The sequence below is a fragment of the Gigantopelta aegis genome, chromosome 4, assembly GCF_016097555.1.
Source record: "Gigantopelta aegis isolate Gae_Host chromosome 4, Gae_host_genome, whole genome shotgun sequence".
Classification (NCBI taxonomy): Eukaryota; Metazoa; Mollusca; class Gastropoda; order Neomphalida; family Peltospiridae; genus Gigantopelta; species Gigantopelta aegis.
The window spans coordinates 82,632,533-82,652,813 of record NC_054702.1 but is presented as its reverse complement, the minus strand read 5'-3'; the positions used below and the strand labels follow the sequence as shown (position 1 = coordinate 82,652,813).

Sequence of the window (20,281 nt, the reverse complement as noted above, 5' to 3'; positions counted from 1 at the left end):
TAGCAGTGAACTTGTGTAGACATATATTATATATTCAGCACGATACAAAACATTCACTGACATGGGGACAGAATTAATTTTATTTTGACTCATCTTGAGTTATGTCGTGTCATAATGAAATTTAATTATGTATGTGCTAATTTACATGTACCTTTGACTGTAAAATCATTCAACGGATCACTGAGAACTCCACCCTCTGGCTTGGTACGAAACCCCAAGAATGATCCATCTTGGCGCAAAATAAAGTAACGTTTGCGCCAGTTCTTGATGTGTTCACCTGCAAGTCAGAACCAATAAACTGTATCAAATATTTTAAAATAAGATATTCAATGAACATCATCCACTCAGTGGTGTTCATTTAATATGAATAAATGCCCCTTGAAGACTGAGTCAATAATTTTTACCTTCCCCATTATCTCATTATGATGTTACTATTCACAAGATGATTCTTACACATTTGTACATAACTCATCTTCATTATTTTTAAAGTCGCAGACCATAGTTTGAATCCGTGGAAACAAATTGAATTAATCTACAAACCTGTAACACATCTGAATAAAGTTTGTTTGTTTTATTTAACGACGCCACTAGAGCACATTGATTTTTTATCTTATCATCGGCTATTGGACGTCAAACATATGGTCATTCTGACACTGTTTTTTAGAGGAAACCTGCTGTTGCCACATAGGCTAATCTTTTATAACAGGCAGCAAGGGATCTTTTATTTGCGCTTCCCACAGGCAGGATAGCACAAACCATGGCCTTGTTGAACCAGTTATGGATCACTGGTCGGTGCAAGTGGTTTACACCTACCCACTGAGCCTTGCGGAGCACTCACTCAGGGTTTGGAGTCGGTATCTGGATTAAAAATCCCATACCTACCAGTCTGTAGACCAATGGCCTAACCACGATGCCGGTTCTGAATAAAGATACAACAGTATGTGACACTGAAACAGGGATATTCACTCCAAAAATATAGTAGAGTTCGTCTCCACAACCGATCCTTCTCAGACGCAGATGCGTTTTTAGAATAATGAAAAATATAATTTTGTAGCATTACAAACACCAGAGTCACCATAAACACTTTGCATCTATGGAAATGGATATTCTAAATAATAAAATGTAAATAATGTCCGATATCAAAGATAAAAAAAACACTTTAATAGTAAAAAAAATCTGCCGTTTTGTTTAAAAACTAGGGTCAGTCACTTTAATGAGAACCAACAGAACATAATATTGGTACCAACCTCTTTTGGATAAATAGCCTTCTTTGATAATGGGGATGGGAATCCCATCTGTATTCATTGCGGTGGCTAGATCAGCCCTGAAATTAAACAAATCAGTAAATATTTATTAGGATACTACCACCAAAAACTACTACATTATGCATTAATAAATTATGAACATATGATGCCATTAGTTTATTCATTAATCCATCTTCAACCAGATAATATGGCAATAATTAAGTGTTCATAAGTGGAAATGTTTGTTATATCTTAACAACTTGAACCTGATATCAACCAAAGAGTGAGATGCTCAACTAGTAATGCAATTAACAAAATATTTTTAAAAAACCCCAAAACCCCAGTTTGTGAAATAAAAAGGAAAAATAAAAGGAGGGTGGGGTGGGGAATCAACATCACATTCCCCCCCCCCCCCATCTACTTTTTAGTGTTTGTACTAAAACAATTATCTAAAATGATGTCACATATATTATGAATAATGATAAGTCCTGTTTGTTTTCTAATAAAGTTTGTAACTTTTAGCATTAAAAATAGATTTAAACTGTAGAACTCAAGAGTGAATAATTTTATCATAAAGTTAACCTTTAACTCTATTTTTCACTGAACTTAAAGTTTAACACTGACCAAGGTGTGTGCATGGTGAAGCCTAATACATAAATTATTTTGATGTCCATATACAACTGTATATATATATATACATGTAGTGCAGTCTTGGTTTAATTTTTGGGCAAACTAAACTCTCAAAATATAGCATGCAAGACTGTCTGGATAATTCAACTACGTACACTGTATACACATTTACTTGATTAATGAACCACATACATACCAATAAATACAATTACAATTATTTAATTATGCTATTTAAATAGTTTCAATTAACATTGTGCAGATGTCTAACAAACTTCCTGGTCAAATGGTTGACGGATGAAACTGCACAAACAAACAAAACAGGAAGAGGAAATTATATATATATATTTATATATACATGTAGATAAATATATTGCTACTTGGCAATACAAAATGTCTTTGACTTTATATATTTTATATATAATAAAAGAACTGTTAATATTTAACAAGAGAATTACAATTACAAGTTGGATGTTTACAAGAAGTACATTATACAGACACACTCGTAACTACCGGTACTACCATCTATTATGCAGAATGGGGCAGGATGTAGCTTAGTGGTAAAACGCTTGCCTCATATGCGATTGATAACCATAAATAAAAATGTGTCGAATGCATTGTTAAATAAAACGTTACATGTTATAAACTGGAAGATTAATCAATTGAAAACAAAATTCAAATTAATGTCATAATAAAATGAATTCTAGATAAGGACCTCCCCCCACCCCATCTTTTTACTGGCCAAAAAAATAATAATAATATGGTCAGACATTTTTTTCTCAATTTAGAATAAAAATAAATTTGAAAAAGGTACCGTACTCATTTTATACCAATACCATTAATTTATCAAATGCATAGGTTAAATAAATTTTTTTAACAAGTTAGCATTCTTCGGACACTATTTCGGAGTACATTGATTTATTAATCACCATAACCAGATGAATGCAGTAAAATGTTATATTGCTTAGGGAGTATATATTATTTCAACTTTTATATTATATGACATTGCAATTTCCTGGTATTTTAAAATAGTTTTTATTCTGATTCCAGACAATGATTTATGTACCAGTAAGTATTAGCCAGTAAAACATAAAATACAAAATGTCGGGCCCAAAAATAAAACTTTTTTTTTTTGCTTGATGTGCAGTTATTTCCAATGTCTTGAAAATATAAATAAAAAATAACATCTTAAACTCACACCCACTTTAAAAAAAAAGCCCAAAACTGATAAAATCTAGCATCAAGCAAACCTGAGCACTTATTTTAGAGAAAAAATAAATATGAACCATATCAGTCTGAGAATGTATGGAGAAGGAAGGAAATGTTTTATTTAACGATGCATTCAACACATTTTAATTATGGTTATATGGCGTCAGACATATGGTTAATAATGGAGAAGACAAATACATGTAGATTGAAACTGGAACTAAATTGTGTTTCAATTATTCTAACAAATAATTTGTGAGTTATTATAAAACCCCTCTAAATTAACCCTTAAAATTACTTATTGAAAAAGGCTAATTTTGCAATTCAGATCCCACACCATGTCAATGACCCTCCCCCCCCCCCCACCACCACCACACACACACACATCACAAGTTTCAGTCATCTAAAATAAATTAAAATTATTCTCAATTACAATACCATGCAAAATAATCAGGGCTTAAATGCTAAAAAAAATTATTCTCGAAACCCCATGCTAAATCATTTGATAGCAATAGGATTTTGGTTAGAGTATGGCCTTGATATATGTAAGTCAAACTAAGTAGTATTATCAAATGAAAGACCGACAGTTCACACACCAATAATTTGAGTAAACAAAATCATCATCATAATGCTGCATAAGGCATAACTTATGATAACCATAGGCCTACTAGATTTCACACTATTACATGTATGACAAATGTGTCTTATCAGTTAATTACAGAAAAAAAAAAGTTACCTAAGCAGTGACAAGACAAGACAATAAAGAGCAGACAAGTACTCCCACAACCTATGGAATGACTGATTATCCACCACCAAACATTTGTGGTTAAAGAAGGCTAGATGTAGGTCAGAGATTTCTAGGAAAACAACAAGATCAATGCAAGTTGCTGTGACCCAGTAATAGCTGCAAGCCAAACACCAGCTAGTGTTGTCTTACAACAACATCATCTTCATACCAGGCTACACAATGACAGTGATATACACACCAGAGAGTATCCTCCTCTAGCCACTCAAATGACAGGATCAGGGTATTCAATGACAACACAAAACGACACTACACAAAATACACATATGCACCCATTTATTAATATAAAGACTCCCAATACATGGAAGTTGTTGATCACAATTCTTCCTTCTCAGACGCTGCACATAACGAAAATCAATATTTGAACAAAATACCAGATAATGATTACAAAAAGATAGAAAATCCTCACCTTGTTACATCTATCTCCATTTTGTAGAAATGTTATGCACACATCAGTGAAAATAGTTTGACAATTAACCACATAGAGTCAACATGTTTACAACCAATAAGACCCCACTGCCAATCAGAATTGTCCACGAGATGCAGTAATGAGCAAGAACTATCTAAAATCCTGCAAAACTCAACGGATCATTATCAGTGAGGAAATGGCTCCATTCAGCAGAGTGCTGCATGTACGTTTACACAGTGGCTAGACTGCAGGGCCCTGTAACATAAAGAAGTGTAGCTAAGTGACCAATACATGTGTGGTACGTGGACTTAATTATCGTTTTACTCCAGTAACTAGAAGAATGTGCAGAGCATGTTCGTAAAATACTGGCGTGCTTAGTGGCTAAGAACGTGTAAATATCGCTTTACGATGCAACAATTGGCTCTCTCCATGTAATGTATGTATGTATGTACGTACGTATGTATGCATGCATTCTTTTTAGCATGTAACTATTCCACATTTATACACGTCATAATCAGAAAAAACAAAACATGAATTTACCAATGTCAACAGCCTCCCCCACCCTCACCCCCCAACAAAAGAACTAAATTTTACAGCTGACGACAGCAATTTGTCGTCAAACATAACGGTATATATAAATATAGTATATTAACGCCCAAACATGTTATAACTTAAACAGTTGGGGTCGTTCAAATATCATGTAACGCTCGAGGGGTTGGTGGGTTTAGGTCCAAAATGCTATGTATCGTTACAGGGGTGGGTGTATTGAATAGCATTACATAACACACTTTTTTCATAAACGCTCTCACAGCGACAATGCTTGACATAGGTAGTTTTAGCTGGTGTTCGGTCCGAATATTCGCTCGCCAATTTGCTATGCGAAATATTCAAACAGTATTTTCAAGTATTTGAATATCTGAGGTTTATTAGTTCATATGGGGGAAATGGCTCTCAGGTGAAATATTTTTTGGGGTGGGGGTATAGTCTAACATTACGGAGCGTTACAAAGAGGCAGGGTGTTTAATTTTGACAAAGATGGCGTAATATTTGAACAGCCCCATTGAATTGGATTTTATTATTTTAAAAAGTATATCATAATATATACATATATATGTGTGTGTGTGTGTATGTATGTGTGTATGTATGTACATGTATATATACACAACATGACTGCACGACTAGTATATCAAAAGCCGTTTTATGTGCTATCCTGTCTGTGGGATGATGCATATAAAATATCCTTTGCTACTAACAGAAAAATGTTACGAGTTTCCTCTCTAAAACTATATGCAAAAGTTACTAAATGGTTTACATTCAATAGCCAGTGATTTATTAATCAATGTCATCTAGCAGTGTCATTAAATTAAACTTTAATTTTTAACTGTATATAACGGCCAAAGAAAGTTTGTTTTGTTTAACGACACCACTGGAGCACATCGATTATTGGATGTCAAACATTTGGTAATTCTGACTCGTAGTCATCAGAAGAAACCCGCTACGGTTTTTTTCTAATGCAGAAAGGGATCTGTTATATGCACTTTCCCACAGACTGAAAAACACATACTATGGCCTTTGTCCATTTGTGGTGCACTGGTTGGAACGAGAAAAAACACAATCAGCTGAATGCATCCATGGTTCGATCATGCGACGAAAGCACCTCAAGCGAGCACTCGACCGACTGAGCTAAATCCTGCCCATAATGGCCATTAAGAACAGGGGGCTGTTATATACTGATAAATAAAAACAGATGTGAAATAGTTTACTGTGAAAATTGCTACTAAAGTTGAATAAACAGTTGTTATAAAAATATAAAATAACACCAAAAAAAGAAAGAAAAGTTTTTTCTACGGTAGATAAAAATATATTCAAATGCTTTGAATAGCATTTTTATGTGGTAAAAATTATTTTTCTTATTTTATATTTTTGTGACGTTTGTTGATACTTTTATGCATGTATTCCACTTTAGTAGTAGTTTTCATAGTAAACTATTTCATATCTTTTTTTTTATTTACTTGTATATAACAACCATCTGTCCATCATGGTCCATTTTGTCGGGTCCTTTGAGCGACTGTTATATACAAGTTCGACTATATTGTAACATTCCACACAATATATACATAATTAATTAAGAAACAATTTGGAATGTTTAAATCAATTCTGGTCATATTAAAGCATCATTTTAATAACAAGAAAAGTACAGACATAAAGCATCATACTGGAACTGAAGATAAAATGATGTGAATATATTTACATGTCATAAACAATGTGTGTAGCCGGTTTTGATACTTACATGTATGCTACACCACCTTCAAAGCAGATGTAACTTTGTGGACATTTACTAAGCACATGTCCGTAAGAAAGTGTATGTTGAGATACTGTTTAAATCCATAAGTGTATGTCCAACATCCAACATAAGAGTTACAGTGCTTTATGTTTATGTTACCGGGGCCCAGGCTGACTGACGCATGCACTTGTTGACGTTCAAACTGGCTAGGTCATTCACCTTCAGACAAGCCTGCCAGCTACATGTAGCCAATCCTCTGGCTGGAGAGGTTGTGACCCAACCCTGGCATTAACAGCTAAATCAAAGGCTATTAAATTTCAGCACATTTCCACTGATACTTAGACCGTTATTAATCTCTGCTAAGACTTCACACCCGTTCGCTAGATTCCTGGTTGGTAAACGGCCAAATGTTATTACCAGTGTGTTCCATTATTGCTTGACTGGTGTCCATGTATTGACCAGGCAGAATATTATGTAACAAGACATGGTCTAACTGCCAGCAGAAAATGCGTAAACAACATGAATACTATGACCATAAATAACATCACAGCTGTCAAGGTTAACTGATCACCAAAGTTGTAAACATCCAAATAATAGAAGCTTTCATCAATGAGAAATTGATTACAGAGCATGTTTTAGAGTGTTTTTTCCCATCCAATACCACAAATTATGAATTATGTATGCATAACCATAACAAAACATCCATTAAATCCAACCTTTTAAAACAAATGTTTTGCTGTAATAATAACCATACACCTTTTTAAACAAGATCTATGGAACTAACAGCCACCTGAGTAAATTGTTCATCATATCGACCAGACTAAAGGGAGTGCACAATGCCCTTTTTCAAAGGGGGGGGGGGGGGGGGGAGGAGGAGTGTGTGTGTGTGTGTGTGTGTGTTTATCATGTCTTTTGTTTCTCCAATGATCAAGTTAGAGCTTTCTAAACAAATTGAGTTTGAAATGGTCTAGACACTGTGAAGAAATCATAGTTTAAATGCATTTCTCTAAGCAACTAGTAAACTTCACCCCTCCCGAAGCTACATTAATGAAATTCACAAGCTTGAAAAACCATCTAATGTTGCAATGACCTTTACATATGTGAAGATTATTCTGGAAGTAGCAGGGCTCAAACTTAATGACAGCATCCACCGCAATTGCCATCATTGAAGTAAAAATTGCCATTATTCACCAATGGCACTGTTGTGACGCTGGATAAAAATTATTGCTGTCGGTAAAGCTCCTCAACGACTGCAAAATGAACACCTGGTGTACATTATCTGATGATATTTAACAATATTTGTACAAATGATGCATTCTGCAAAATAACATTTCAGTCATGTTAATATGGTTGCAAAAGTCACTTTTTTAAAATTTATGTTGGCAGGCTCAAAACTGCTGTCAGTGGGCCGTTTCACCCACAGGATTTAAAAAATATATATTACCATGTACAACAAATTCTTAAGTTAGACCTGAAGTAGAGAAGGTGATTTTTTAAGATTTTTTTTTTTTTCCTTTCTGAGCTTTGCCCCTAAAGCACTTATGGGGTTAGAATGACCAGTTCATACATTTGCTTCTTTACATGCCAAGGAAGCTTCCAACAAAATTTGGTTGCAAATGCTGAAGTAGTTTTGCGAAGAAAAAAGTAAAGTTTGTTTTATTTAACGACGCCGCTAGAGCACATTGATTTTTAATCTTATCATCGGCTATTGGACGTCAAACATATGGTCATTCTGACACTGTTTTTAGAGGAAACCCGCTGTCGCCACATAGGCTACTCTTTTTTACGACAGGCAGCAAGGGATTTTTATTTGCGCTTCCCACAGGCAGGATAGCACAAACCATGGCCTTTGTTGAACCAGTTATGGATCACTGGTCGGTGCAAGTGGTTTACACCTACCCATTGAGCCTTGCGGAGCACTCACTCAGGGTTTGCAGTCGGTATCTCGATTAAAAATCCCATGCCTCGACTGGGATCCGAACCCAGTACCTACCAGCCTGTAGACCGATGGCCTGCCACGACGCCACCGAAGGCCGGTTTTTGCAGAAGAAGTCAAAAATGTGAAAAGATACCCACGATGACAGATGAAAACTGATTGCAATGTGTCACTTTTAAGTGTTCAAGAGCATTCAGCTTGGGTGACCTAACATTATAAATCTTTTCCCACATACCCTTAAAAAAATTACAATAAAATAATCAACACGCATAATGACACGACTGCTAAAATACTTGGTAGTTATAAAACAAAAAAACAACTTTATGTTCTCTGATCAAAAACTGTTGGAAACAGATATATATGTTTAATCTTTTTTTAACCCCTTCCAAAACACAATAGAACATATTAAAAACAAATGTGAAGTTGTCATCTGAATACCATATATTTCTTTGTAACAACATTACATATTCAAAATTCCGACCAATGAGGCCACTTGTAACTTGTTTTCAAGAACACAGTCATTTGTTATTTGATAGTCTGTATGTAGACTCATTCAAACACTAAATGTTTATGTTTGAAACAAACCATGTTTACAACACTCTTTCCAGGCATGGGACTAGCCCAGTGGTTAAGTGCATGCCTGATGCACGGTCAGTCTATTTCTCATTCCAGCAAGTGCACCACAACTGGTATATCAAAGGCTGTGGTATGTGCTATCCTGTCTGTGGTATGATGCATATAAAAGATCCCTTTCTACTAATGAAAAAATGTAGCTGGTTTCCTCTCCATGACTTTGTCAAAATGACCATGTTTAACATCCAATAGCCGATGATTAATAAATCAATGAGCTTGAACTCCCCTCCACCCCACCCCTCATGTCTATTACACTGAGTACTAACATATTTCAAAACAAATTTGTATAAATTTATTACTTTATCAAGGTACAATATTACACTGGTAATCCTTTCCCCATCTTTTATCAACAGTATTTTGACTAACATTCTACAGACTATCACTATGAAATATTATAACCATGCTGCCAGGGATCACAAATGCAGAAAAAGTTAAAATTAATTTTGTTTATTGACACTAAAAAATGATTTATTAATTAATAGCTATTGGGTGTCAAACAGTCTTAGAGAGGAAACCCACTATATTTTTCCATTTTTCCTTTATATGCACCAACCAAGAGAGGATAGCACACACCAGCACCTTTGATATACCACTTGTGGTGCAATGGCTGGAACCAGAAATATCCCAATGGGTCCACCAACTGGGATCGATCCTAGACTGACCATCCAATACAGAAAAATGCTTGTTTTTTTTTTCTTTCTTTCAGCATTCTACATTCTATTGAGACTTCCAGCATCCACCTTACATCATTACACACTTTGTACTCAATGTCTAAATATATATATGTAGGTTACTTTAGTAAATAATTGAATATTACATCTTGCTTATAGAAGTCTCAGCCTGAGGCTGGAGAGAACTTTCAGGATTTAAAGGTCTTTAGAAATCAAAAATAATTAATTTTCTTAATTATAAAGGCAACTGAAATACCAAGTTTTGCTCATTGTGAGTTTCCAATAATCCTTGTCATCGTAATTCATTATTTTACCAATTACAGAATGCAGCTTGGGTGGATAGTATTAAGTACTACTACTAGTATTAGCATCTGTTGTTGTTTTTGTCTTTTTCTACATAAGAAACTATACAAAACCCAAAAACAAAAACAAAACAGAGTAGTATTGGAACCTACAGGGTAAGCCAGCAAAAAAAGATGAGATGGATCCATAGTTTCAGGCTTTAATTTCCGAAATTTTTAGATCCTGCTGCCTCTGTTAGTAGTATGTAGTTACAAGTCCTTAACCATATGTCTCATGCCATATAACCGTAAATAAAATGTGTTGAGTGCGTCGTTAAATAGAACATTTCTTTTTCTTTTTTTCCTGTTACAATGTTATCGACGGCACACCCAGAATGGTATAGACTACACTTCAGGTTTAGAATACCAGACTGGAACACCAAACTTTTAACAGTTAAATAATCTACACATATGGCACACAAAAGGTTTTGATTTATTTTTATAAATAAGTATGACTGAGAAGAAGAACTTTTTTCCACGAGTATGTCTCTTTAAATTTAGCATCATGCAATATTAGCATCTTGTATGGCCTCAATAAATTTATATAAATTTTTGCTTGCCAACATTTCCTGATTTACAGTATTTTCACCCTAATGTACATATTTAGAAATAAAATAAATAAAATAACAATAAAATTCATGTCAGAAATGTTTTGGACAGTATATGTTGAGTGTACAAAATAATGTGCACACCTGTAATAAATAGCAGGAATTTCTAACTGCAGAAGCATGCACACACTGCATCTTGTTTTCTCCAGCCAAGTGCACTCAACTCTCTAACACCTGAAGATCTGAGATCAGACTCAACACTGCAAACACCAACCAGGTCATGTTATCCACACCTTTTTTGGCTTTTTCATTCATTGACGAGGATAAAACATAAATAACTGTAGAGCAAACCAAAGTCTACACATGGCCTGGATATTACATTACAAGTGCAACTGCTATTGTTGACATTTGATTAGTAGTCAAAACCACAGTAGGGGAAGGTTTTAGGGTACAAATGAACTAATTTTTGGCAAATATTTATCTGGGAAAATAATTTAATATTAGCCATAAAATGTACTAGATCATATAATCAAAATGAGCCCACTTCAAAAATTCTTAGTGATGCCCATAAATAAGGTACAAGATCAGCTAAAATCTTGGCATCTTCTGACTAAAGTTAATTTGTCTAATTAAATCACCAGAGCACATTGATAATCATCAGCCACTGGAGGTCATACATGTGGTAATTCTGACAAATAGTCTTCAGAGGAAACCTGCTACATTTTTCTACTAGCAGCAAGGGATCTTTTATATGCACTTTCTCACAGACAGCACAGATTTACCAGTCGTGCTCTAGTTGGGATGAAAAAAACAAACAGGTATGTCAAATAGATTCAATTCTAAGAGCACTCTACCGACTAAGATAAAATCCCACCCACTTTTGCCTGAGAACCGATACTATTCAAACCAGTCTGTAGCCCTGAAAAATGCAAGCATCCTTGTGAAGCTAAACGTAATTGGTTTACAAATTACAGCTCCTAATTGAGGTTCTCCTCCCATAAATTATATCAACAGATACACCCTCCTGCCCCGGAATTGGTCACTGGCGAAGTCAGAGGCTAAATCCGAGGTGGGCGTGCCTGAACCTCTGTGGATATGGGCACGTAAATAGAGTTCCCATCTCATCAACAGATACACATGTTCTAAGGCTAGTCTAAAAAAAATTAAAGTAATTTGATCTTGTGACTATAATGTTAGGGACTCTATTTCTTTCATTTTTGTTTTCAGTAGGTATTTTTCAAGGGTGGATACAGGATGTTTCCATGGAGGTGGGTGTAAAGTTTCAAAAGGGCACCTACAACAGCCTATTCAAGGAAGAGGTGCTACGTTTAAATAAATGAAGTGGCAGTGTACTGCATCACATTGTTTTAATGTATGACTGAATATAAAGAAGACCACCCAGTGATGTCATTAAGAATAGAAATAAGAGGTGCAAATGAAATTATAGCTGCCCATTATGTTAAAGTCATGTCACTAGGTTGATACTGAACCCAAGAGTGATGCAATTTCACTGGTTTATTTTAAATTTTAATATAACATCATACATTAATAATAAGCTAACATTAACCAATCAGGAACAAGCTTATAACAGGGTTGTCACGGTGCAAATTTGATTGTAAAATATATGTATCAATGTGTTTATTACAAAGATGGCAAAATATCACCACCTGCCATCTATTAATGACATCCCTGCTACCCCAAATTAATTTTATTTAAAATCTTAATAAATTAAAAATAAATATTAGTTAAAGCAATGGGATATTTCCATTTGTTTTTACATTGCTATACATGAACATAGCCAATCAGGGTCACACATTGTCTTGAGTGTGTTATGCAGTTTCAACTCATGTAATTATGTGTATTATGTACCGGTTCTTCAGAAATGTACCTCGTTACATTGTTGGGATTTTGTATTTCAATTAACAGATAAACCAGTAATAATGCCCAACCGTATAATATCTGATAAAAATAGCACACACAATATCAAGCTCAGCACACGTTAGTCTCAAACATTTTACATTGGTCATCATTAACCAAGAACATATAATCTTCCTCCTTTTTTTAAAACTTTGTTGACATTGGTCCCGATAACGAAGACAAAATGTGAAGCAGTTCTAAAATGTACACAAGAGCCTCAGGCCTGTACTATATTCTCTTCATATCAATCAACAACAGAAACTGCTTTATAATTGTACCATATTCAAACTAAGGCATATATTAAAACCTTTATTTTTAAAGTTCCAGTCTTCATTTGTTTTTGTTTGATACAAATTCATATTAAAAAGAGATATACTAATCCGACAGGCAATCTTCTTTGTTTTTGACACCTGTAAACTTGTTTTTTCCCCCACTGAATCAGTGATTTTGCATCAGCCATGTCAAAATTCCTAACTATTCAAACAAACTGTTCAGAATTATGACAAAATACACAATACATGTACCACGTTGACAATAGATGACTTCAGAGTTCCAAATTGTGCAAGCACAACATTCCGGAAACAGAGAATCAAATGTCAATACTACCTAGAAATGACTTTTGATTGAAAAACATATTTTATTACATATATATATATACACACAAAAGGATTGGGCACAAGTTATTCAACTTACGAGGCCCTCTCCTAATTACAAACATTAAATTGTACAATAAAGGTGACTACAATTTTCAATAAATCAATCTATCAATCAATGAAAGTAAACATTTTTGAAAAATGATTAAATAAACTGAAAGGACAGAAAACAAAAAATAAATAAGTAGGAGTAATCGATGGTTTAACAGTACTCATTATTAACATTTTATCTTCTCACACAGCCCAACTGGTAAGTAATAACAATATAATAGTAAACATAACAATAAATAAATAAATGAATGATTCTTAGTCAAATCGTTGTCTGTGAACATGCTCAAATATTTGATTATTGGTATCATCATTAAATGGGACTCAACCGTTTAATATCACATGAGATGTTAAAAGAATGTGTCTTTAATGGTTTTAAAATTAACATTCAAAGAAATAATGATGAGTGTTTTCAAAGTAATGTCCACAATTACATGAGGGATCCACATTAAGAGTCTAAGACCACAACGATATAGATCTGCATTCGAGTTTCGCATAAATGGAATGAGGATACTTTGTAAACATCCGGTGCTACTGCCTTTTTAAAAGATTATATTTGTTCAAAATGTCATATTTCCGCTTTCAGACTATTCCAAAGATCAATTGTTGAATATATAAATGATATTTTTAACACATTTGTTCTAGAAATTGAAATAGATATATTGGTTTGGTTCCTCAGACTATAGTGGACACGTTGTTCAACCCTAGGTGGTACACTGCTGGCTAAGATGTCAGTAGCCATACCATTCATTAGTTTGAACATAGTGTTGCCAATCCTGTTTCTAAATATAACATGTTTCTAGATGCAAACAATGGTAGACCGGTTAATAACCGTTATTATCCTTGCTGCTTCAAGTTGAAGTTTTTCAAAATTTTCAGAATCTATTACTGAGCACCCATCTTAAACTTCAGATGCATATTCAAGTAGTGGTCGAATAAAAGTTGAGTATATTTGCATCAGTATTTGTCGATCCAAAGAGCTTTTGTATTTCCTTAGAACAGAGATCATAGTTGAAGTTGAATGATATATATTTTGAATGTGATTTGTCCATTTTCCATCATTTGTGAAAGTTAAACCTAAATACTTAAGAAATACTTAGAAATTATTTGTTTATGTTGAAAGTATATTACTGATGTGTTTTGAATAGATAGTTCTGTTAAATATTTTCGGGATGCAACTTGAATTTTGTAAATATATATGAAAGAAATTTTTTAAATGTTCTTTACCAGAATGTTTCAAAATTTATTGTTTTGTTAATTAAGGTTTAGGCTTGAGTTTGTTTGCCATGTGATGTTCATTGGCCAACCAAGTGTCTGTAATAATGTTTTTGTCAAATTTGTATCTGTCATTTGAAGGGTATATTATAATATTGTTAAATAATAATATATTGTTCTGTGGACTGGCGGACTAGTAAAATTACTGTGGGCTAGTAAATTTTAGTTGGTTCTGGTCCGGTGGGCTAGTGAAATATTTTCCATTTCTGCACCCCTGTATATAGAATTGGGTAAAATTTGAAACTCTTGCTGAATAATCTATTGGATACAAGTCATAATGTATCCAAACCAAAATTTATCTATCATATTTGGTCAAAACGTACCCTTACTTTCATCAAAATGTACTCATGTTTATAAACGATTAATAAAAATATTATGCAACAAAGTTTAGTTTTTGGTACCAGGTTTAAATACCATGATGATGTTTATAACAAAGTAATAAGTAACGTGAACAACGAACAATGTACATTAGTCCCAAACGTAACGTATGTTATGTTACAGATTACTATACCCGTACACCTGACTAAATTGTTAATATGTTATGTACTTCTATGGAATTCACAATTATTAGAGACTAGCTATTATATAACATTTAGAATAACAACTTATAATTTAAAAAATATTTTCTCGTATTTCATATATAAACTGATTTTATTACCCAAGAGGAACAGCACAACAGGGTTCATATTTATCGTACAACTTCCCTCATATGTCATAACATGTCCGCTTACTTTGTCATTTAACGATCTTGCTATAATAAAAGTACACCACCTCCTGATTGGCTGATACAACATTCCTGAGTCTTTACATATCCATACATCATTTGAATATCAAGTAATAGCCGTTTACCAAAAAGATGTTGTATTAAGCTTGAGATTATATTATAATATGACGTCACTTTAGATCTGGACCCATATTCTCAAAAAAGTGTAAACTTACGTCTACGACTAGCACTTACGTGTGCTGTAGATTTACGTGTAAGAAGCACCTTATTCTCAAAGATGGTCGTAAATGTAAACGTAACTTAGTTGGACGTAAATCTACGATTTAACATTCTCACTGGAGTAATTAATAAAAACACATTAGAAACGATGGCTACCGGGTAAATAACAAATGCGCAAAACGCAATTTTGTTTGTCGTCTGCTAACAATAACATTGCGAACAGTGAACCATGGCATTTTGGTATTGGTGAGGATCCGCGTTTTGGTACGAACTTGAGGACATTTCTTAAAAAGGAAAAGATAATCGCCGTTATTTACTATTATTTACGGAAACTAGCAGCATTTCCAATAAATGAAGCAGTTTGCTATGGCGAACCCCACGGATTGAACATATTTTTGTTCGTGATCGAACGGATGTTTTCGACTTGGCCAATTTCTCCTGAGTCGTGCTTGATTTATTATATGTACACAACTTACGTGCAGCGTTAGTTGCAACCTGAGGCACTCTTATATTTACGTCCAACTTTACACGTAACTTACGTTTTCGTTGTTTCGTGAATAGCTCTTCAGTCGTAGATTTATGTTTACGTGTAAAACTAGGCTTACGATATTTTGTGAATATGGGTCCAGGTTTTTAAGATGTCCAGGCCTAATCTTGCCAACGGAATGAGCCTTGTTTTTGCCGAAAGTCTGCTCAAGTCGCCGAGTTATTAGTAGTAGTGAGAAGTCGAAATCACCGTAATATTTTGGACCTAATCCGATTTCAAAAAAGAAATAACACAACAGACGTCAAGACCCTGACTTGTTTAAATGTCATACTCCCTTGGCACCTTTTTCACTGTATGTCGGACTGTATTTTTACTTGGCATCAGACTACACATCAACATGTCGCACAGTTTGCTGTGACCAGTCAAGTCTTGGTAATCCTCGGCCACATTTATTTCAGTAATGCCAGAAAATACTAATTAATGGGTCATAACTCGTTAAAAATTGATAAATAGCCATGAAAGTCAAACTTAATTTGTAACAGTACATAATAAAGCTATACACAAAATTTCAGTTCAATATCTTAAAGGAAGGGACAATTAAGGCATTTGGCCTGGTATGCATAGTCAACGATATATAATGCACATTATTGCTTAATATTGATCAACAAGTATAATCGTATAGTTAATTAATAAAACGGTTAAATGTGACGGCTATTATATATAAGAGGCGCAGCCATTTTACCATCCCAATGAATATGCCCTCTGGCGAGCTGGTTCTTACGTAATACCTAATGTGTCATGTCAGGAATTAATCTTCAAACTGAAGAAACAAAACATACCTGATTTTTGCAAATGCATCGAAATGTTCTGCAATAGTATCCATCCCAGTAAGCCAGCAACAATTATATATTATTTTTCAATACAAAATAAACCACAATTGTGAAAGTGTTGAAATAACTTTTATGTTTTGTACATAAATTAACCCACGTACTGAAATAATAATCGGAGTGTTTTCTTGGTTAATTGGTCTTTTCTTTCCGTGGCCTGCACCTGTGGTTCCTGATTGGCAGGTGTATATTTAGATGGTCCCCAGACACTGCGTCTAGACACATTAAAAAGACGTGCCTCTTTTATTAAGATAACAGGGTATTGTGTAATAACCGTGCGGACACCCTTAACATCATAATGAACATTATCAGCCGTCCTGCTTTATTACTGTAAGTAATTCTGTAAAACTCTTGATTAAGTAGACTTTCCCATCTAAAATCACAAAACTGATCAATTGCGTAGTCACAAAGGAAAAGAAAATTATCACTTGAGTATCGTAAGTGGTCGTTTTTGCTTGAACGTACCCTACCAATAGGCCTAATAATATGTATTTTTTCTTTGGATTTTATAAAAGAGAAAAATACTGTAACTCCATTTCGTTCTATTGATGCAAATTGAAATAAATTTAGTTAAATAGTTTATTATGCTATCAAGTCATTTATGTTGTTTTTATGGCTAGCTTTGGGTGTACAAAACGTTTCGCCAAATTATGTCAAAAAATGCAAAACTCAGTTATTTTCCAACAAATATCAATTATTGCATGAATATTTTTTAGCCAAATTAAAATAAAATTCGCCAATTGTTCATAAAATTCGCAATCGGCAAATTTGGCGAGTTGCAGAGCTAGCCCTAGTTTTACAAGTCAGATTGATGAAAGCGAAGCGCCTTATCATAAATTTGCGTTTTGACGCCTCCCCACCCCCATTTATCTGCGCCCCTCTTTATTTTTCTGCATCCTGCTATATCTTACAGCATCCATCTGCGCTATTTCAAAACGCACACTTTTTTCACACACTGAAAGAAATCGATCAGTCTGCATACTAGATATCAATGGAAACAAGCTGCGGTACGTATGAAAACGGATCTGACGAAAAACTCCAGTAGCTTACGAGTTACGTTACGTAATTTAACAGTATTTTGAACAGTCTCTATTGTGTCCCATACCAGTATCCATTTATATGTTTAATAATAAATAATAAAAATTATATATTATTTGAGCAATAAAAACGATTTTTATCAATCTCAGCAATCTCCGACAAAAAAAAAACAACCTTATATGTCGTCAAATGTATCACGTAATCAGAATGATCATTCTGTCTTTTGTGTCCACTGACTCTCGTCAGATATTTTGACCTCTTTGCAGATTTAAATGGTCGTAACTGACTATTTTTACTTACTGTCATTTGTTTATTCCGAAATCCCTAATAAAATATAAGAAACTTTTAATTCTGTTAGGGATATCACCACTTACGCTAACAATGGAAGCATTAGTGTTCATCATTAAAATAAGTTATCTTGGGTGCCAAATAATATATACACTGCCTTTACAAAAACGGAACTACTATTGTCGGATCGATTCATTCGATGAAGATAGAAATAAAAATATAGAAAAATGTAATCCCACATTTGGGATTCACTTTGGAAAAAATCGTTGTTATTTTTCAGATATATTGAAATCTTTATTAAAATAATATTAAAACTGCGATTGGTTCACCAAAACGAATGCCTGAGAATGTCAAGACCGACAATATCTCTGGTTCAACTACATAAAAAATGAGTCAGCTTGTACATCGTACCACCTTGTTTGTAACAGATACTTCGGTACAAAATAAGGGGTAGATCTTTCCATAATCTTTTGTTTTCTTTCTTTCTTTTTCTTTCTTTCTTTTTCTTTCTGTTGTTTTTTGAAGAGTGGGGGTGGGGCGAGTCGCACAGTAGACCCCTTTCAATTTTCACCCACTGTATTGGGTACCCTGTCCAAGCTTTACATCTCACCAATTTGGGCACAACAGGCTTTTTGTCTGTTCTGTGTAGGCTATACTGGGGTCTTTTTAATAAAGTAATGTTAATAATAGCTAGTACATATTCAGAAATGCATTTCAAGTTATTTTAGTCTAATTATACCTTAAAAGGACACGCCATTGTTTTTCGCTATTAAACCCATTTTCTCACAAATAAAATTGCACTTTACTTACATTTTATTATTTAGAATATACATTTCCATTCACCTGAAGTGTTTTTTGGTAATCCTGGTGTTTGTAATACCACAAAATGCATTTTTCGTGTTTCTTAAAAATGCACGCACGTCTGAGAAAAAAACAAGCAGACAAGGTCTAATCTATTTTTAGAGGGGATCTTCCCGTTTCAATGTCATAGACATACCATGTGACCGTTATCATTTTGGTTCGGTTTGTTTTCTCGTGCACGGTTCGCGCAATCAACATCCGATTTGTTGTTGTTTGCTTGTCATTCATTTGTGAAATTTTTCTTCACAATTCATGAAAATTTTCATTAACAATAAAGTTCAGAAAAGTAAGTATCTCAATACAAAATGTTACAAACCCGTAAAACTAATAATTTTGCTAAGTCTTAAGATACAACCTTGGGGGGGTGGGGGTGGGGAGCACAAGCTATATTGTTACCTTTATTTAAATAGATCAGGACAAAAAAAACTAAAATTTTCGTCCTGGGGAGGGGAAGTGCCTCCCAACCTCTGGTTCCTACAGACTGTACTACTACTACTACTACCACCACTACAACTACCACTACTACTACTACCAACAATAATAAACGGTGCATCTAATTGCCAATAACAATAGGTTAGCCACTAGTACCTGGTGTCGAATAGCAAATGTCCAGAACAAAACAGTTGGAACAAACCCAGGAGAGGTGAAAGGAACGCACCCCAAGTCTGTGTGCACTCTGAGAAATTTGTCGTGACATAGGCATTTCTGTGCTTCGAGCCATCTACCGGTGACATCAGAATACTAACTTTCAAAATTATTTCAAGTAATTGGGTCACAGGGATTCCCATGGTATTTATTGATATAAAAACTGCTTTTTTACTCTATTTTATAAAAACGTGATCTAAGTGTGTTACAGTTTTGTAGATTAACCAAAATTATAATTAATCTGTGGGCCGGAGTCTGTTACCACAGAAGTGTGCAGCGTAGTCCACTTGTAATGCATATAGTTGGTGAAAATGTTGGCCCAAGAATAGAACAACTCATTAATTTTCCGTTTAAAAAAAAGAAGCTATTTTCCGTTTCATATTTTTGTAAATTCCATTTCATTTCCGTTTCAGACTACAATATGCAATTACTAGTAATAATTGAACTAACACAAGTTGTGACAAATTAAAGGGTCCAAAAATTGACTGAGTGACTAGTGTCGACATGCATCGCTATTTCTCATTAAATCAAAGTA

General features: G+C 34.2%; 2 protein-coding genes across 6 annotated transcripts in view; one reads left to right on the top strand and one right to left on the bottom strand.

The window, feature by feature from the left end:
• LOC121371216 (RAC-gamma serine/threonine-protein kinase-like) overlaps positions 1-20,281 on the bottom strand; it is a 41,483-nt gene that overhangs the window by 19,054 nt on the left and 2,148 nt on the right. For 3 of the 5 annotated variants that reach the window (XM_041496939.1, XM_041496941.1, XM_041496944.1), the window contains exons 1-3: positions 4,292-4,429; positions 1,248-1,324; positions 152-277 (exon numbers count right to left, since the gene is read on the bottom strand). In XM_041496939.1, the coding sequence (XP_041352873.1) occupies positions 152-277; positions 1,248-1,324; positions 4,292-4,311 (223 nt within the window). In that variant the 5' untranslated portion in view covers positions 4,312-4,429. Of the gene's footprint in view, positions 1-151; positions 278-1,247; positions 1,325-3,813; positions 4,156-4,291; positions 4,430-20,281 lie in introns of those variants that run through there. The other 2 variants (XM_041496943.1, XM_041496942.1) reach the window with 2 other exon arrangements.
• The window catches only part of LOC121371217 (AP-4 complex subunit mu-1-like), a 40,749-nt gene continuing 24,956 nt past the window's right edge, over positions 4,489-20,281 (top strand). The window contains exon 1 of the mRNA XM_041496946.1: positions 4,489-4,589. The gene's annotated coding sequence lies outside the window, so the exon portion shown is untranslated. The remainder of the gene's footprint in view (positions 4,590-20,281) is intronic.